General features: G+C 38.4%; 1 protein-coding gene and 1 long non-coding RNA gene across 2 annotated transcripts; both read left to right on the forward strand.

Moving 5' to 3' along the window:
• The first annotated feature begins 10,476 nt into the window (after positions 1–10,476).
• LOC140927165 (uncharacterized) lies at positions 10,477–11,586 on the forward strand. The gene is made up of 3 exons (XR_012164536.1): positions 10,477–10,566; positions 11,080–11,142; positions 11,468–11,586. It is a non-coding gene; the product is annotated as an uncharacterized lncRNA (long non-coding RNA).
• Positions 11,587–11,983: 397 nt separating this feature from the next.
• Positions 11,984–15,588, forward strand: LOC140926378 (alpha-1,6-mannosylglycoprotein 6-beta-N-acetylglucosaminyltransferase A-like). The gene is made up of 5 exons (XM_073376130.1): positions 11,984–12,094; positions 12,248–12,322; positions 13,165–13,264; positions 13,542–13,599; positions 15,338–15,588. The coding sequence occupies exons 1-5, from the start codon at positions 11,984–11,986 to the stop codon at positions 15,534–15,536; spliced, it is 543 nt and encodes a 180-aa protein (XP_073232231.1). The 3' UTR covers positions 15,537–15,588.
• Positions 15,589–17,220: the final 1,632 nt, after the last annotated feature.

The following is a 17,220-nucleotide window of genomic DNA, read 5'->3' on the forward strand; positions in this document are numbered from 1 at the left end:
AATTTGTTTCACTCTTGGACTGTCAAATTATTTTACTCTAAAATCACTTAGCCTTTTCCTCAAAAGTCAAGTGAATGTGCCCTGATCTGTGGATTACAAGTTTATTGTTTGATTTAAATTATGAATTTACGGGAGCTTCGCTTTTAGCCCTGGCTAAATCTATGTATTATCCGTGTGATGTGACTCCAAATTTGCACCGTAATTGGGTAATTGCTTGTTTTGGTTCTCATGTCAACTTTTATAATTTATTTAGTTTAATTAACGAGGACATGGATTATGCGAACCGTGCAGCGGTCTCATGATGGGCTTTTCAGAACTGAAGCTGAGGGTTCCTACCCAGATTTCTTACCGAATTTTTCCCCTACCGTTTCCTTACCGGTCTCCGTTCTTTGAATACAGTTGAACCTCTCCACAACGGTCACTTTGGGAACAGAAAAACGTAGGCCGTTGTAGAGGGGTTTAAACAAGCGTCAATGCATGGCTTGTCCGCCAAATAGTGGCCTTTGTGGAGAAATGGCCCGCGTTCGAAGAAGTTCGACTGTAGTTTGTAACTGAATGGATGATAGAGAATTTACTGATTTAAGTATAAATGCCTTCTTCTAGTCATAATTGAAGAATCCGGACACATATATGCTGCAGTTAATTTTTGTTTTTGTTTGTTTTTTTTTTGCGTTAGTAATGTATGCAAATTAATTTGAATCAAAGGAAAAATATTAACTGAAATAGAAAAGAAACAAAGAAACTACAACATATATGAATGAGTCCGCAAAACTCTCCTCCAGTGTAGATCTAGCCCGCCTCAAGTCAATCGCAATTTTTGCAAAACGCTACTTGTTCATCTTGGTAATCCCGGCATGGACATAAGCGCATGCGTTCTGGATCTTTGGATACACAGCTAAATAAAAGAGACATTCCTTGTAATGTGCAAGCTTCATCCGCTGGAGCGTATGAAGGAGCATGAAGACTGTTTTCCTTCGTCCGTTTATCACAGTCTACTCCAAACCTAGGCGAGACAAACTATATGTCAAATACAGTCAAACACGTTAATACGGACATTGAGGGGCGGATAGAAAGTATCCGTATTAACACAAGCGGCTCGGTAGGCAAAACTTAGAGGGTGTCCCAAAAGTTCGTTCCTCTACTCTATATTTGTCTGTATTTCATTACGATTGGACTTGGTAAGCAAATCATTCAGTCAAAAGTTGTGTCTTTCAATCTAATTCACTGTTTTCACACTTGTTGTGCCATCTTTTGACTCGAATATTCGATATGTATACTTCCGCGCCAAAGGTGCGCTTGCGCGAGCATATTTTCAAGCCACATATTTTTTGTATTTTAAAGCCCGACGTGCTGGAACTACTTCCTTGTTTTTTGCGAATATCACGAAGGATAAACTCCCTAAACTCAAACACGTTCAGCTACGTGAGAACATAAGCATGTATACTTTGATTTTCTGGCTTATCTGTTGCAGAAACTACGCTAAAAAGCTGGCAAAGTCCGAGTGTTGGCTGGTAAAATGATCATGGAGAAATGAGGTTTTGAAGGCAGGAAACAAAGAGGAAAACCAAAAGTCTCAAATAAAGCAGCTACTAAAAATAGTTTTAAAAAAGGCTGGATACCAAATAAGACACTCGACGAGGAAACGCTCACATAGTTAGCAAGCCAAGTCCAGAAAGGATCGTGAAAAGCGAATGTTGAAAATTAGAGACCCCTGAGGTGGCAAAAAAAAAGCCTCTGCTTAGTCTACCAAGTAACGCCCAGCTCGTCTCAAATTTGTAAAGAAGTACAAAATCCTTGCTGTGGAAGGGGCCCGGGTTGATTATACTTGTTTCGATAAATACCTGAAATATGTTCTTTTTTTCAGCTGCCTAAACTAAACAAATATTGTTTGGGGGTTGAACTGGCTCCTGCGCACCAGGTGATAAAAAAGCTCAAAATGGATCATCTGTGGGTCTACACGCTGTGTCCCACTGGATGCCGCAACGGCTATAGAAAGTGAAAAAAAAAAGAAAAAAGAAAAAGGGCATGCCAATAACTGAAATTCTGAATACATGTATTCGATAGGGAAATAAACATCGTCTAGAAATGTCATGTATAAAATAAAGTTTTGATCAAAAGTTATAGTGCATGAAATTAGAGGAACGATCTTTTGGGACACCGTGTAAGTACTCCCAACGTACAGGAGTCGAACTCATGACCTTCTGGTTACTAGTTCAGATGCTACACCAATGAGCTACAGGAAAATCGTGGAGGGCTAAGGACAGGTAAGTAAGGCCAATCCCTCATTCTAGGTATGGAAAAAAGGCTGACAGCCACTCACTTTTCAAACTTTTCCACTGAGTTAATGTAATTAAAGAAGGATGGCTCACATAGAAATCCTGAAAAAATCACACAACGAATATCAATGATTAGTCATATCCTGTGCATGTTGAAAAGTTAGTTGTTTACCATTTACAAAAAGGTTGCAAAAAACCGATTGAAAACTAAATAAAAAATGGCTATCTGTGCCGGTCCAGCAGAGCGGAATTAATTTGACCGTCTGGAGTTTTTCTCAGTTTTCCTCGCTATTTTGCCCAAACTGTGCATCGACCTGTTTGCCAATGTAAATGGTAAACGACCATTATGTCATACCATTCTTCGCACATGTATCTTTACAGGAGTCGCCTTTGGAGCCTAACAGCAGATTCATTTCTTCGGTTGGTGGCCATTGTTCCCCATGCTCACAAAAGTCCTGGAAAAATGACATATCGTTCAGTAATGAAAAGCCTTGTTAGTCACCTTATCCCGAAACGGTCGCACCATGATATCTTATCGCTATTAATTTGTGTTGACTAGCCCTATTTGACTCGATTGCTTCTAAAGGATTTAAAAAATGAATTAACTAATACCTTGAAAAGAGACATTGAAGGCCAATTACAATGAAGATGACTAAATTTGCCACTATGCTGGAATAAATTGTACAGTAAATGTGACATTACTCTTCCCTTAAAGTTACAGTGGTGTGTTCCGCGTTGGTGGTGGCCGTGCTGTGAACCCCTCAAACTTCGGATCGGTAGCATCGACATGGCACCTTGTCTTCGCATTGTTCCCTTTCAAGGGAAGGTTGGCTACACTCTCTCTTTACCCAGGTATATTTAACAATTATTCCTCGAGCCTGAATGCGCTCTGAGTCAATAGCCCATGAGGTCCGGGCTATTGACTCAGAGGCCGCCATGAGGGCAAGAGGAATAATTATTTTAGTCAGGAGCCCTATAGGTAAAATCCACCCAGTTGGTCAAAAATATCGAGACAAAACAACTTTAGCTAGCAAAACGCGATTCAGGCGCCATTGTTTTGTTTTTCAAAGCCGAAGCTTCTCGCTGCCAGTGGGCTATAACATATAGCCTAGTAGTAGCTCAACCAATCAGAACGCAGCATTGATACTAGACCAATAGTTCGATTTTCCTAAAAGTGAGTATCAGCGACATACTACTACTGCCGGGTACATGTGATTGGTGAGTTTCCCATCCAGCGGGTAGTTGGGAATCCTCCTCGATGCTTCATGCTGAAGAAACTGGGTTAAGCTTCGTCCGTGTGGGCTTCCTAGCTTGCGGCTTTAATAATAATAATAATAATAATAATAATAATAATAATAATAATAATAATAATATATTTTTTAAATTATCATAATAAGTAATAATAATAAGTAATAATAACAATAATAATAATAATATACATTTACACAGCGCCTCTCTCTTAATGATCCAAAGCGCTTTACAATCAGTACTAATAGTAATAAACCCAATAAAATATTACAATGACATATTTGTTAAAAATAAATAATAAATAATGAAAAAATAAAATAAAATTACAGTTTGATTACAATTTGATTTTTGATTTGCAAGAGCCCAGCTCACAACATGTGCATATACTGACTGACATGGAATTCCATATCTTATCAGCTGCGTGTGAAAAAGCTCTGTAAACATAAAGTTTAAGGTTGTATTTAGTTTGTACTAAGAGTCCTTTATCTGCAGAACGTAGCTAGAGTTCTTGTTGGTCTATAACGAACTAACAGTTCTTCCATATAAGGTGGTGCGACATCATTAAGAGAAAGAAGTAAGAAGTAAAAGTTTAAAATCAATTCTTTCCGGAATAGGCAACCAATGAAGAGACCTAACATGTTTATGTTTCCTAATACCAGTCAAAAGACGTGCGGCAGAATTTTGCACAAGCCGAAGTTGGTTAATATGATCTTGTCGAAGCCCAGATAAGAGAGAGTTATAGTAGTCCAGTTTTGACGTAATAAATGCATGTATTAAAACCTTGCCGTGAGTAAACGATATATATTTCCTAATTTTAGCGATATTGCGCACTTAAGAAGGCCAATTTGCAGACAGCTTTCGCTTGTTTGTCCATTGATAGAATTTTATCGAACCAGACCCCTACGTTTTTTGCGGCATGTGAAGCATATATCATGTCACGGCCAACTGTAATAGACTCCAGTGGAGGACGAGGACGATGGCAAGCGTTGAGCACAAGGAGTTCAGTCTTGTCACTGTTCAGCATCAACCTGTCTGATGTCATCCAGTTGGTAATATCGCTAATGCATGACTGAAGACGAGACAGACCTTACTTACTTACTTACTTACTTACACACCTTACTTGGCATGCGTTGCCATAGTTACATTGGTATCGTATTGCCACCCAAGCTACTAACCATCTTTTCAACAAAGGCGTTTAAACGTTCCAGCATGCCTCCTGGAGTCCATTCGTAAGGAAGAAATGGTTTTAACTTGAAAAAATAAACAAACAAACAAACAAAAAGCATCAAGGGAAGAGCATACAAAGATAGTCAGCAACAAGTTTTGGGTCTGTTAGATAATAAAGGTTTTGTTTCGGTAAAGGAGTGAAGTTCAAAGGCTTGCTCTGCCGAGAATTGCCTTACCTCTAGAGATATAATTTCCTTTATAGTGGCTTCCACTAGATCAAGATTATTTACATCAATAGTGTAAACATGAGGCTTCCCAATGAATGTCTCCATATATGGGTGCTGTGACGTCAACTGATCGATGAATGAATGAATGAATGACACTTTTAATAGGATGCATAATATTACAGTCAAAGACTTTAGTCTCCCTCACGGCCCTATGATCGAAACTAAATGAAAGCAAATACTAAAGTCCTTAAATACCAAGTACTAGAATACTACTATAATGAATTATTAAAATCTGAAGTTATTTATTTAACACTCAGTTATTTCTAAAAGTGTTAGGCGTGAATTTACACATAATTAGTAAAACAAGTATTTTATGCAAAGAAGTTGGAGACAGTTGGTTGCGATGTTTACGAGGAATGGCACGTCATTAGTTCATGACGTCAAGAGCTATTTTTGAGCAAAACCTCCTTCTGGGAGTATTGTCAAATCAACGTTATATTGTTTGTGGTAAACACCAGTCAACAACTTTACCAACCTCCCTAAATGTTGGTTTTAACTTGAAAAAGTCCGTGTTCGAGCGGCTGTGAGGAGGATTGAACTACAAAAAAGATAGATATATACATGTATAATATTTAACAATTATTCCACGAGTGCGCGTTGGATATAAGATGGTAGGAAACCAACGAGGCGCGTACTTAGCGCCGAGTTGGCTGTAATCATCTCATATCTTCTGCGGGAACAGAAGATTTATAAATTATGCCAATCGTGTCACTCGTTCCACTTTGTATAATTGATTAAAATACCGTAAAATTCAGCCCTCTTGGCTTAAACAACGTCGTAAGGCGTTTTAGGAGGGCGTAAAAAAGGTTGGGGAGAGGATGGGGTGGCGGGGGGGAAGAATTATAACCGGCTTCAAGCCAAGCTTTATAGTTTATTGTCTATAGCAATGCTGATTAAAATACTTTTTAAATTGACTCACTTTTTTAAGCTTGAAAACGTCGTAAAAATCTAATTCAGTTAAGTACATGCAAGAAGGTTGCTTATATCGGGGGGGGGGGGGGGAGGGGGGCTTATAAAGTTTACTGTAATGCACGCTGGCAACAAGCTTAAGACAATCATACTCCTGGATTGATAAAAACACATCCTTGTGAGATAGCTTCGAGTGGTGCAGGTCCTTCATACGGAAAGCCCAGGCCAATAAATACCTGTAAAAAATATAGTAATTCAAATATAATAATTTGACAAAAAGAAATCAGTTACAATCCTTTTTTCACCTCCGGCGGAACGCAAGTTAACACAAGTAGTTAGTAGGTTTTTTAAGTATATTATATTGTTAGGTAACTATAATTGCATCCTTTGTAATTCTTAATCCTTTGTAATTCTTAATCTTTTTAAATCAATTGTTTCATTAGTAGATAGTTAGTAGGATTTTAACTATATTATATTGTTAGGTAACTATATTATATTGTTAGGTGTCCCCAATTAGTAGAGGGGTTCTTAACCCCATCGGCTAGACATTCCAAGACACATTAATAAAGTTTATGTAGTTTATGTATTTGCACGATGGCGTCGTTTTACTACTAAGACCAAAATCCTTTTCGTTTTTTCCTTTCATATTTCAATTTTGTAATGCCAGCGAGGTTTAACTAACAGAAGCCCTAATAGGCCATTTTCACGGTGACGATGTTTGACTACAACTACCAGAATTCATTTCGTCTTTACTTTCTTCCACTGAGGTGTAAAGAACAATGGCATTAATTTGCACAAGAAAATAGCAAACTGAAGGATTCTGGTAGTTGTAGTAAAATGACGTCATCATGCAAATGGCCTATTGGCATCTAGAATACCAGTTTCGGATATCAGGCTATGTTCATACTATATATACCGAATAGCTTTTCGTGCCGCTACGAAAAGCTATTCGGTATTCTATGAGCAGCAACGACACAGAACTGAAACAAGCCATTTACACACATCGAACAACGAACATCGAACATCGAACATTGCTTAGACGACAGAGTTTGGTGAAGTCCTCACCCTTGGATATTTACTTCCGTCTTAGTGGGTTCTAGTCCTCTCTTTGCCTATTTATTCACTTCCTCGACGGTCCGAATGAGTGCACCCACTGTACCAAAGTGTGGTACAAAAACCTCATCCGTTATGTAACACTCCACTTTCGAGATTAGCGCGCGCAGCTTCGGTCCGTTACAGAAATCGCGCCGAAATTACGGCTCTTATGTGTTAACAGAAGCCCTATCCAATATGATTTTCTGTGGCGGCGCAAGAGCTGTTCTGTACAGTGTGAACAGAACCTTTAAGAATAAAATTATTACACGCTTGTTTTACCTCCAAATTTTGCTTCATCTTTCCACACTTTTGGCCTTGATAAATTCGCTTAACCAATAGTCTGATTCAACACTGACTACGGACATACTGCCGTTGCGTCACTCAAACCATCCCTGCTTGCATCTTTCTCTTCTTATTCAAGAAGGCGGACAAGATATCTATCTGTTAGCTACACCGTAGGTCTTGTGTATCCACAAACAATTAGTCTAGTCCTATCAAATAATGTAGCGTATCATAGCGCGGCCCTTGCATTCATTATCGGGATTTGTCTTTTTTGAGCGTGACTTGAGATACACTCCTGCCTGAAAATTGTGTATTTTAACTGGTCTCTTGTCTATTTTTCGCTTCTGTATGTTTAGTTGTCGCCTACGGATTCTAGATTCATTTGGTACAGATCCAGAGTTTAACTACGCTGAATACAAACACGCAGCTAAGTTCAAAAGTGGCTGGGGAAAAGCTGATGTACACGTCCGACAGATGATGACAATGTTTCGTAAGTACATGAGACACTTGGGAAGGGGAGTTGGTGTGTAGGGCAGGAGGGGAGGTCAATAAAGATTCTAATTTGACCTTTTAGTGCGACAATGTTATAACTACGAAGTAGAACGCGGTGGATATTGTCAAATTTTCCATTATTATTTAGGTTGTTTACCATTTACATGGGCAAGCCTGTCCGTTCACGCCTGTTTGTTATCCTGAGATCGCGTTAACTATTTGCACAAATTTCATTACCTAGAAACGGCCGCGAAAGCCTGAAACTGGTATCAAAGATATTTTTCTTAGATAAATAACTAGGCACATTGTGGTAGGAAACTTGGCAGGTATACTTTAATTTCAATTTCAGGGCATTGTAACAGAGAAATTGATTTTAAATCCTCAATTTAGACGTGGATAGCACCACATGTTTTCTAGTAACAGTGTACCATCTTTCTTTCACAACTTTTGATAAAATTTTTTATTATTTTTAAATAATATTCTTTAAAAAATTGCAAATAGTTATAAATAATTTTCGTTAAAAAATGTCGACAGAGCCCGTACCAACCATTGTTTAGCTGTTATTTATTTTCGTCATCCTTTTCAGCGCACAGCCCAGACAATCTATTCCTGGGTTTTGTCGTCGATAAGGCTACAAACGAAGATGCCGAAGATATACCTGATAAAGAAACGAAAAGTAACAAACCAATAGGAGTACTGTACGCAAAAGATGCTATGTATCTTCAGGTGAGCTTAGACGGGAACTTTACTTTGGGTGGACATTTCTTTTTTTAAGGGGCAAAAACTTGACAAACCTTAAGGGTCGATTATTTTTCAATGGGAAAATAAAGCACTTAACCACCAAAAAGTATCTCTCGTTTCCTAAGACAGAATATTTTTAATTAGCTTTGGTCTCTAATGAGGACTAAAACGGACTAAAATTGTTGTGACCCATCCCGGATGGTGGCTTCTTACAGTACACAGCTGGCATGGATAGTGCCTAAACCATTCTGATTTCTCCATCGAGCATTTATTTGTTTCCTGTTATGTTGCTGCGATGCTGTCGCACGCTGTAATAACCCATTAAACTTGTTGACTTTATGTAATGATGAAAACATGAATTTCACTTTTTTGAAACGCGCGGAATGAAGAAATAAACGTAACGAAGATCATCGTAGTCAAAGACGCCCATAGAGCAGTTGCGAAAAGAAAACCTGAGACAAATTCAGTCTTTTTGGGACCGAATCCTGATCTCTGTGATACTGGTGCAGCGCTCTAGCCAATTGAGCTAGCGAGCCCACGAGGAGATGGTCATTTGATGCGATCGTAATATACCCGGTAAAGATGAAGAAGAAATGGTGAATACGTGAAATTCAGATGACTTCCTCAAAGTCTTCTTTTACAATTTCAGGGAAGACGGCCATACCTTGACATATTGAACAAGTATTTGGAAATCCACGCAACAATCGCCAACGAGAAAAACGTAAGTTGCTTTCTATTATTACACGAGCTGACACCTTCCTAGGTTTGAGGCTCTAAGTTTGATTTCTATTTTAAATTCTTAAGTTTGCTTAGTTTTGTCTGTGTTGCGAGTTACAGTGCAATTTCTCGAACCGGGATACTTGGACGAAGATTATCCAATCACGCTTCAAAACAAAAGATTCAGTCTTGAGGTTTTTGGCCAACGGACCAATAACATTCATAAATTTTAAAGTTGTTTCCTGCGAGGTCAGGTAAGTACAAGTGGATGCGACCGCAATACGGTTTGATTTACGTGCAGAAAAAAATGTTTTTATCAACGCAGGCCGCGTTTTATCCAAAACAGCTGAAACCACAGGCCACCCAAACTCACGTTACGAGGGAATGGTGTAATGTAATTTACATACCATAGGTGACGCGCCGCTCTCTCGCGTTACAGGCGACCGTTGAAAATATACGAGACTTTGTATGAGAAATATATTACTGAGATCTGCGAACGCTAAATAACGCTAAACCTTACTTTTTCTTAAATGAAATGAATAAAAAACGTACCGGCAATGTATTACACTGCATTTTGGTGTCTGTCGTTTTACTGTTTTTTTTTTTTTTTGGCTTTATTGCGTAACCACTGTTACTCCTGTCGTTCTATGAAAGGCCACAAAATATCGCGAATTCTTTCCGATTTTCAGCTTGTTTTTAATTTTGAGCAGACGCGTACAGTTGCCATATTTGGAGAGCATGGTGTAATGGCCCATTAATATACCATGATGGCAAAGCCCATCAGTGGTCTAGAATTGCATTATCCATTGATTCAGGTTTTAATAATTAGTGATATCTCCGATTCCCTGTTAAGTCATATCGCATTACATTAACAGTGTTAGTTTAGTATTCTGACGAATCGAACTTACTGGCATGCTTTCTTTTTATTTCAGTAAACTCTTTGTAAAATATTGCGAAGTACATGTAGCAGATACCCGCCATGGTTACAAACTAGCTCCCTAGCCATCATTAAGTGATGAATTTTGCCTCTGAGTACGTCCAGGTTTTTTTTTTTTGACTTTGGCAGATTTCTAAAGATGCTATCAAGAAGTTTGTACCCAACTACATCGTCAATCACGGCATTATGAAAGGGGCAGACCTAAAAAAGCTTCTGAGGGAAAGCAAGGTATTAAAATTTGATAAAATCTTTCGGTGTTCTTACATAAGCTTCTTTCTCCATCCGACGATGTCAGTTGGAAAAAAAAACTGCATTTCTTCTATTCTAACAGGTATTTATTGGTCTCTCATTCCCGTATGAAGGACCTGGGCCACTCGAAGCTATTGCACAAGGAAGTGTATTCATTAATCCTAAGGTTGGATTTAAATTTAGAGTTATTAGATTCGCCAATTCTTGACAGAATAATGCAGCAGCGTACATCCAGTTATTACTACCAGCTGCGACAATCACCCCCGCCTTATGCACCGTAGACATCAATGATCTCGTCAGGTAAAGGCTTCAGTAAAAGAAATTGTGCACAGGAAGGTCCAGTTACTGAGGGGCCATGATAAACCCCTCCCCCTCCCCCCTGCCCCCTCCCCCCATATCCGCCATAGGTATCAATAATCTTAGTTAGGTTTAGCTTCGATAACAGAAATTGTGTCCAGGAAGGTAAAAACGTAAAACCCTCTGGCAGTCCTCTCCCCCCCCCCCCCCCCCACCTGGTCATGAGCGATTTAATACATGACCTTAGTCTGAGTCCCCTAGGTTGATTACTCAGCAGTGTGCACAGGAGATGTTGGAAAAACTGCGTGCATTTAGTGCATAATTTTTAAAATGTATTTTTTCTAAATCAATGGATTTATGTTGTGATGTTTTTTTTTACCAGCTTAACCCTCCTCAGAATAGAGAGAACTCAGGATTTTTTCGCGGAAAGCCGACTTTTAGAGCAGTGAGTTGGAAAATTACTCATGCATTTCATGTTAGTTCTAAGGGTTGATGTCCAGTGTCGCGTAATTTTTACGTGCGTACGTGCGTAAAGCTTACGTTCGCATGTTATATAGAGGCAATGCATGAAAGGTCGCTCGTATTAAAGCGTAAAAGTTGAACCCCGCTAAACTTCTCGTTTAAACCTGGCACTTTTTATCTTGCCTCTATTTTATTTTTGCGTGATTAAAATTTACGTGCGTTATCGTGCGTAGCCAAAAAGATGTCAGTGGAAATCAACCTTAAGAAAGTTTGCAATTTGATTAACTTCTTCGACTTTCTTGTCACAGTTGACGTCACAGCACCCATATATGGAGACGTTTATCAAAAAGCCCCATGTATACACTATAGACATCAATGATCTTGGTCTAGTGGAGGCTTCGATTAAGGAAATTTTATCCAGGAAGGTAAAATATGAAACTTGCTATTATTAACCAAATCATTTATTAACTGTTAATATCCCCAAGTTGGATTTGAATTTCTGTTTTTCTCTCGTGTTCATTTTAATGATTTCGTTTAGTCACTTGACATCCTTTTCTTTTTTGAAAGACAATAACAACGTTTTCAAAAACTGTCAGGATAGATAGCTTCTCAAACATCTCAAACTCTGACCAAAATATCATCAATAATCAGTTGCAAGGTCATTGATTATTGATGATAATAGTTCTCATAGTTCTTAATAAGCAATCTGGAATCCAGCTAACTATTGGAATCCGGAATCCACGTAATCCACGTTCTACTGATAAAGGACCCGGAATCCAGTACCTAAAATCCAGATTTTACAGAGTGGAATCTTGAATTCCAAAATGTCTTGGATTCCCCTTACATGGGGTGAACTCAAGACAACTTTCACTGCAGGTAATACCAAAACGTCCCGATGCTCTATTTATCACTTTCAAGATTATCACCGAGTTCTCGTTTGCTTAAGCTCGCTAATATATGGACACCAATGAGCTGTATGGCCTTTGAAAGTTATAAACCAGTTACATACCACCAGAATTAATTAAAGCCCAAGAAAAAGTTTACTTGCTGCCCATTGTGATTACAAATTTCATGTCTTTTTACAATAGGTCAAGTCCTATCTTCCATATGAATGGACAACAAATGGCATGCTTGAACGAGTAAATATGTTTACTGAAAAATTGGTAAGTTGAATCGATCGGTGTATTAATTGTTCTTAGATTTTGTAAGGGGAGGGGTACAAACAAAGGGTCATCGATGAAGAGGATCAACCAAGAGCTATACTGAACATAATACTTGACGTGGAAAGTTTCTGTGCGTTCATGAGGCTTGTTTTTTCTCTTGGTGGCCGACGCGGGAAATCCCGAGATGGGCCTATCCTGCCTCGCAAGAGTAACCAATTAGAACACAGGATTCGCTTCATCTTTCCCGCTCCTCGCTTATTCTGTCATGTAATTAATAATTAACAATTATTCCACGAGTGCGCGTTAGCTATAATCATCTCATATCCCAACAAAGATGCCCACAAAAATCGAAAACTCTTCCCAACTTTATATGTCAAAACAACCGATTTTCAGTTTGTTCTTAATTTTAAGCAGACGCCTACAGTTACCATATTTGGAGAGCACGGTGTAATGGCTCAAATACGATGATGACTAAGCCAATCAGAGCTCTAGAATTGCATTCTCCAATGATTCAGTTTTTAATGTTAATGTTGGAGAGTGGTTTGCGCTAATGAGATGCCACTCCTTTATGGTGCATGGAGGAGTATATGTTGTGGTTCAATTTTATTCTTGTTTTAAACTTTATTTCCCTTAGTTTTAAACTCATTATCACACATGACAATACCCAAAAACAAGGGGAAATAAAATTTTAAAAAAGGCAAAAATTGAACCACAACATATGCATTAAGACAACACCAGACTTTCCATGGATTGGCGGGACATAATTTTGTTCAATAGCCATCTTTCAGCACTTCCACCTAGCTTGAAGTTACCTTAATTACATTTTATTTTCTTTCTTTTAGAATTTTTGTGAGCATGATGAACAGTGGCCGCCACTAAAGGAAATGCACATCGTACTCGGCCCTCAGGGCAGTTCTTGCAAAGACGCTTGTGGAGAAAATGGTAAGCTGTTTATGCAATTATCAACGGTTATTGAAGCCGATCGTATGATCAAGTTCCGATCATTTGGAATCAATGTTTTGTACTGCCCGAGATTTCTTCTTATTTTCTTTGTTGCAATGAGCACCTCTGTGATTTTTTCCTGCTTCTAAGTATTGTGACTTCGAAATAGAAGAAAATAGATGCTTTCCTAACAATAACTGATCTACTAAGTGTCCTCTACTGAAATAATTTCCTGGTTGTGTTTGCTCTGTGAATTGAATTATCTTGTTTCCTTTAGGTTTTCTGTGCGAGCCATCCTTTTTCAACAACATTAACACAGTCAAGGAATTTGAGAAGTAAGTAATAGTATAACCTGAATAAAGCCCAAAAAACCAACGCAAACACATAAAAAACCTCAATTGTTCTCAATTTCATTCGTATGTCCGTTCTTTCGTTCATTCATTCACTCACTCACTCACTCACTCACTCACTCATTCATTCATTCATTCATTCATTCATTCATTCATTCATTCATTCATTCATTCATTCATTCATCCGTTTGTTTCCTCATTCGTTCGTTCGTTCTTTCGTTCATTTATTCATTCGTGTTTTCTTTCATTCATTCAGTCAAACAGCCATTCAGTCAGCCAGCGGATTGTTCGTTCATTAATTCTTTTTTACCTTTAATTTTCTCAGTTATTTATTGGTCTTGAAGAATGTTAAGATTGAGTTAAAATCCTTTAAACCTTAACGGCGAAAAGGAGCTAAGAATATCACCGAGATGTATAAAACACAGTCAGTGATAATTTACATAGTCATGTAAAAAGAAACGTCCTTGTTTAAGAACATTCACAATACCTCATAATTCGTTTCCAAACAATTTCAAAAAGTGTGAAGTCTTCTGCTCCACAGCTGTAGAACGTGCTTTGCCCTTTGTGATAATTTCTCTCAGGATGAATTCATTGGGACTGCTTTGAACTTCCATTGGTTGCTTAAAAGATGGATAAATCGCTATCCACCTGATAACCACGGTTAAATACGGGGAGAGTGATTTACCCGGCGGATGTTTGAACAACTGGTGCAAGTAGATTTTCATTAGAACCAAAATGGGTCGCTGAATATTGGATCAACCAAGTCTAACTAGGTTTTTGTCAAGAGAAATTAATGCGAGTTATTCTCTACCGGCTTTTGTCTTTGACAATGTTGCGCGCCTAGCCCCAATTGTTCAAAAGGTGGATCACACTATCCACTGGTTAAATCTTTGTCTAATGGATGGCGCAATTGGTTTCCCTAACACTTATCCACTGGAAAGGGATTTATCCGTTAGATAGCGCTATCCAGCTTTTGTAAAATTGGGGCCTGGTAGCAAATTCGAACAGTGCACGAACTGTTTAATTAACAATTAATGAATGAGGCTGAGTATCTTATGAAGAATTATGGAGATCGAGGAGGGTGTTATCCTACGGCCTCGACGGATAACACCATCCGAGGTCTCCATAATTCTTCATATGATACGAAAGCCGAATTCAATAATTGTTTTATTATTCATTCAAAATAATTCCTAGTTTAAAAACAAAGCCAAAACATGCTTACCTCCATCGATGTTAAGTTCACCTTCGATAGTGCACGTTTAGGGTTCTTCAGCTCCGCAAATATTCTCCAAATAGTAGATGTCGCCCTTCGAGTTGTGTTCTTGCTGTTCTTGCCATGATTTAGCTATAATTTCGTCTAGTTCTCACTCTTGAAACGAGAGAATTGTCCGCCATTTTTTGTTTTCACAACCAAAAGAACTCAACCTCGTCCCTAGGTCTTCTCGGTTAACGGTGCCTTAACCTGCAAGCTGCATTTTTGACGTCATTTCCTCGTTAAACACAAAATTCTTTCAAATTTGGTCATCAGTAACTGGTTATGGTTAATTATGCGTGAGCTTTTAGCAAGTCAGAATCGGGGAAATACTTTGAACAAGAAAGAATAAGCTAGATCATTCTATCTTGTTTTGAATGAATAATAATTCAATGCTTCTACTGATAAAATTGACACACTTTGTTACGACTGAAGAACTAGGCTAAATGAAATGCTCCACTTCTTCAACAGGATTGGAATAACTTGCAAAACTCATGCCCGGGAAGAAACTCTGGTGGAGCCTTCCTACAATCCTTCAGACCAGACATGTACTATACAAGCTATGTCGCTAATATTCAGCTGCGTAGCAAAAGACTCAGCACGCAGGCGCTTATGCCCGTGTCGTGACTATCAACCGGAGCAAGTTGCGTTCTGTAAAAACTGTAGATGATAGTTATGTTAAAGGGCAGGTTCACGGAGAACTTGGCTCTTTCTTAAAATGAAACTGATCGGTGAAGAGGCTAGAATGCTTCATTTAATCAGTAAATCGCTGTGATCGCGGTTGAAAGTCGAAACATCACTTCTGTGAACAAAACCGTCCACAGTGCTCTTTTTTTAGCCGTCACGGCAACCGTAATGAGTAGATGAGGTAGAGGAATGACGAAACAATTCACTACGAATTCCGACTTCTGTCCAATCAGACCAATCAGTCATTGCGTAGCCATGGTAGACAAGAAGCCTGAAACCGTACAATGAACCGTAAATTCACTATGAAAGGTGACGGCAACCATAACCGTTGACATATCCGCCCATACCGAAGTCAGCCCTCTAAAGGCTGATTCACTTGAGACCCAGAGACTACCTTAACATGTATGCGATCACCACACTCATTCTCGAGTGTTTTGTTAGGCTGAGCAGGCTTTATCAGTATGCCGTCCAAAAATGATAGAAAATAATTAATTTATATACATTATAATAACCTATTTCTAGTGAAACAGATGCAAATATGCCATATAAATATAGATAAACTAAAATAAGAAAATAACATTTGAACCATCTTTCTGTTTATTTGCAAAAATCGTGTTATATCCAGTGAAGGTTCCTAAAATAGTAGAATTTTGACCAATGATAATCTTGGGTAGTGTCTGTCAAAACTGTGTTAAGAGGTAGGATACTGTATTTTAACAAACTGACAGTAACCCGGCAAAATTAGCAGGTGAATGAATTGCGAAATGGTAGTTCAGACTGTTAAAGGGGTAGTGCCAGTCACTAGATTTGGTGCTACAGTGGACGCTCTCGTGAGCGAACACCCTCGGGACGCGCAAAAAAGTGTCGCGTTATTAATACTCTTTGAATTTACTATTTTGGTTTTCTACTTCTTTTTTTTTTTACTAAAAAGCTTTTTTTTTTTTTTTCAAATTAGAGTATATTTAAATCGAGGCATTTTTTTCTGTTAACGTAGGTGTTTATGTCTTTATATTTATAACTAGTAAATAATTTGTATCATTTGGTCTCTAGATTATACGTTATTTTTATAGAGTTAATTCAATAAAGACTAAATCTGGCGAAAGTGTATCGGCTAGTTCTGATCCTCGATTATAACAGCCCCTAACTAACTGAGAAGATTTAGGACACTGGAAAATAACAATATAAAGATGGGGTCACAGTGCTTATTTTCACCACACATGCCCGTAGTTCTAAGAGATTTCTCCTAGTTAAGCGCAAAATGTACGAAACTTACAACCGTTCAATTCCTATCAAAGGGTAAACATTATGAAACTTTCTAAACCTAGAGCCCGTTTGTTTGTGTGTTCTATAATTTTTCGGGTAAAAGTATAAGAAAAATAGACAGTTTTAACTTGATCACATACTCCCCTGTGACTACAAATGCTCCACTGCGGCACGAGGGGCTGTGGTGTGCAGCTGTGGTGAAGCTTGTATAGAATGGAGTGCTACATAAGGGCCGCCTTATCATGTGGGAAAGTACTCTAGGTCAACACTCAACACTTCACGTTATCTTTTTTGTTTTTGCTTGTTTATTTATTTATTGTTTATCAGTCCAGAGCATTTCCACTTTTGGAAATGTGCGAAACAATAGCGTGACGTCAAAGCATGACGACTTAGAAATATCCTCG

This window comes from Porites lutea, chromosome 2 (assembly GCF_958299795.1).
Source record: "Porites lutea chromosome 2, jaPorLute2.1, whole genome shotgun sequence".
NCBI lineage: Eukaryota > Metazoa > Cnidaria > Anthozoa > Scleractinia > Poritidae > Porites > Porites lutea.

What these genes read in the sequence shown, in the direction of transcription:
- LOC140926378 (XM_073376130.1), top strand. Translation starts at nt 11,984, where the DNA reads ATGTCTTGGATTCCCCTTACATGGGGTGAACTCAAGACAACTTTCACT. An exon ending in AGACGCTTGTGGAGAAAATG is followed by an intron (nt 13,265 to 13,541) that starts GTAAGCTGTTTA and finishes TGTTTCCTTTAG; the next exon opens with GTTTTCTGTGCGAGCCATCC. An exon ending in ACAGTCAAGGAATTTGAGAA is followed by an intron (nt 13,600 to 15,337) that starts GTAAGTAATAGT and finishes CTTCTTCAACAG; the next exon opens with GATTGGAATAACTTGCAAAA.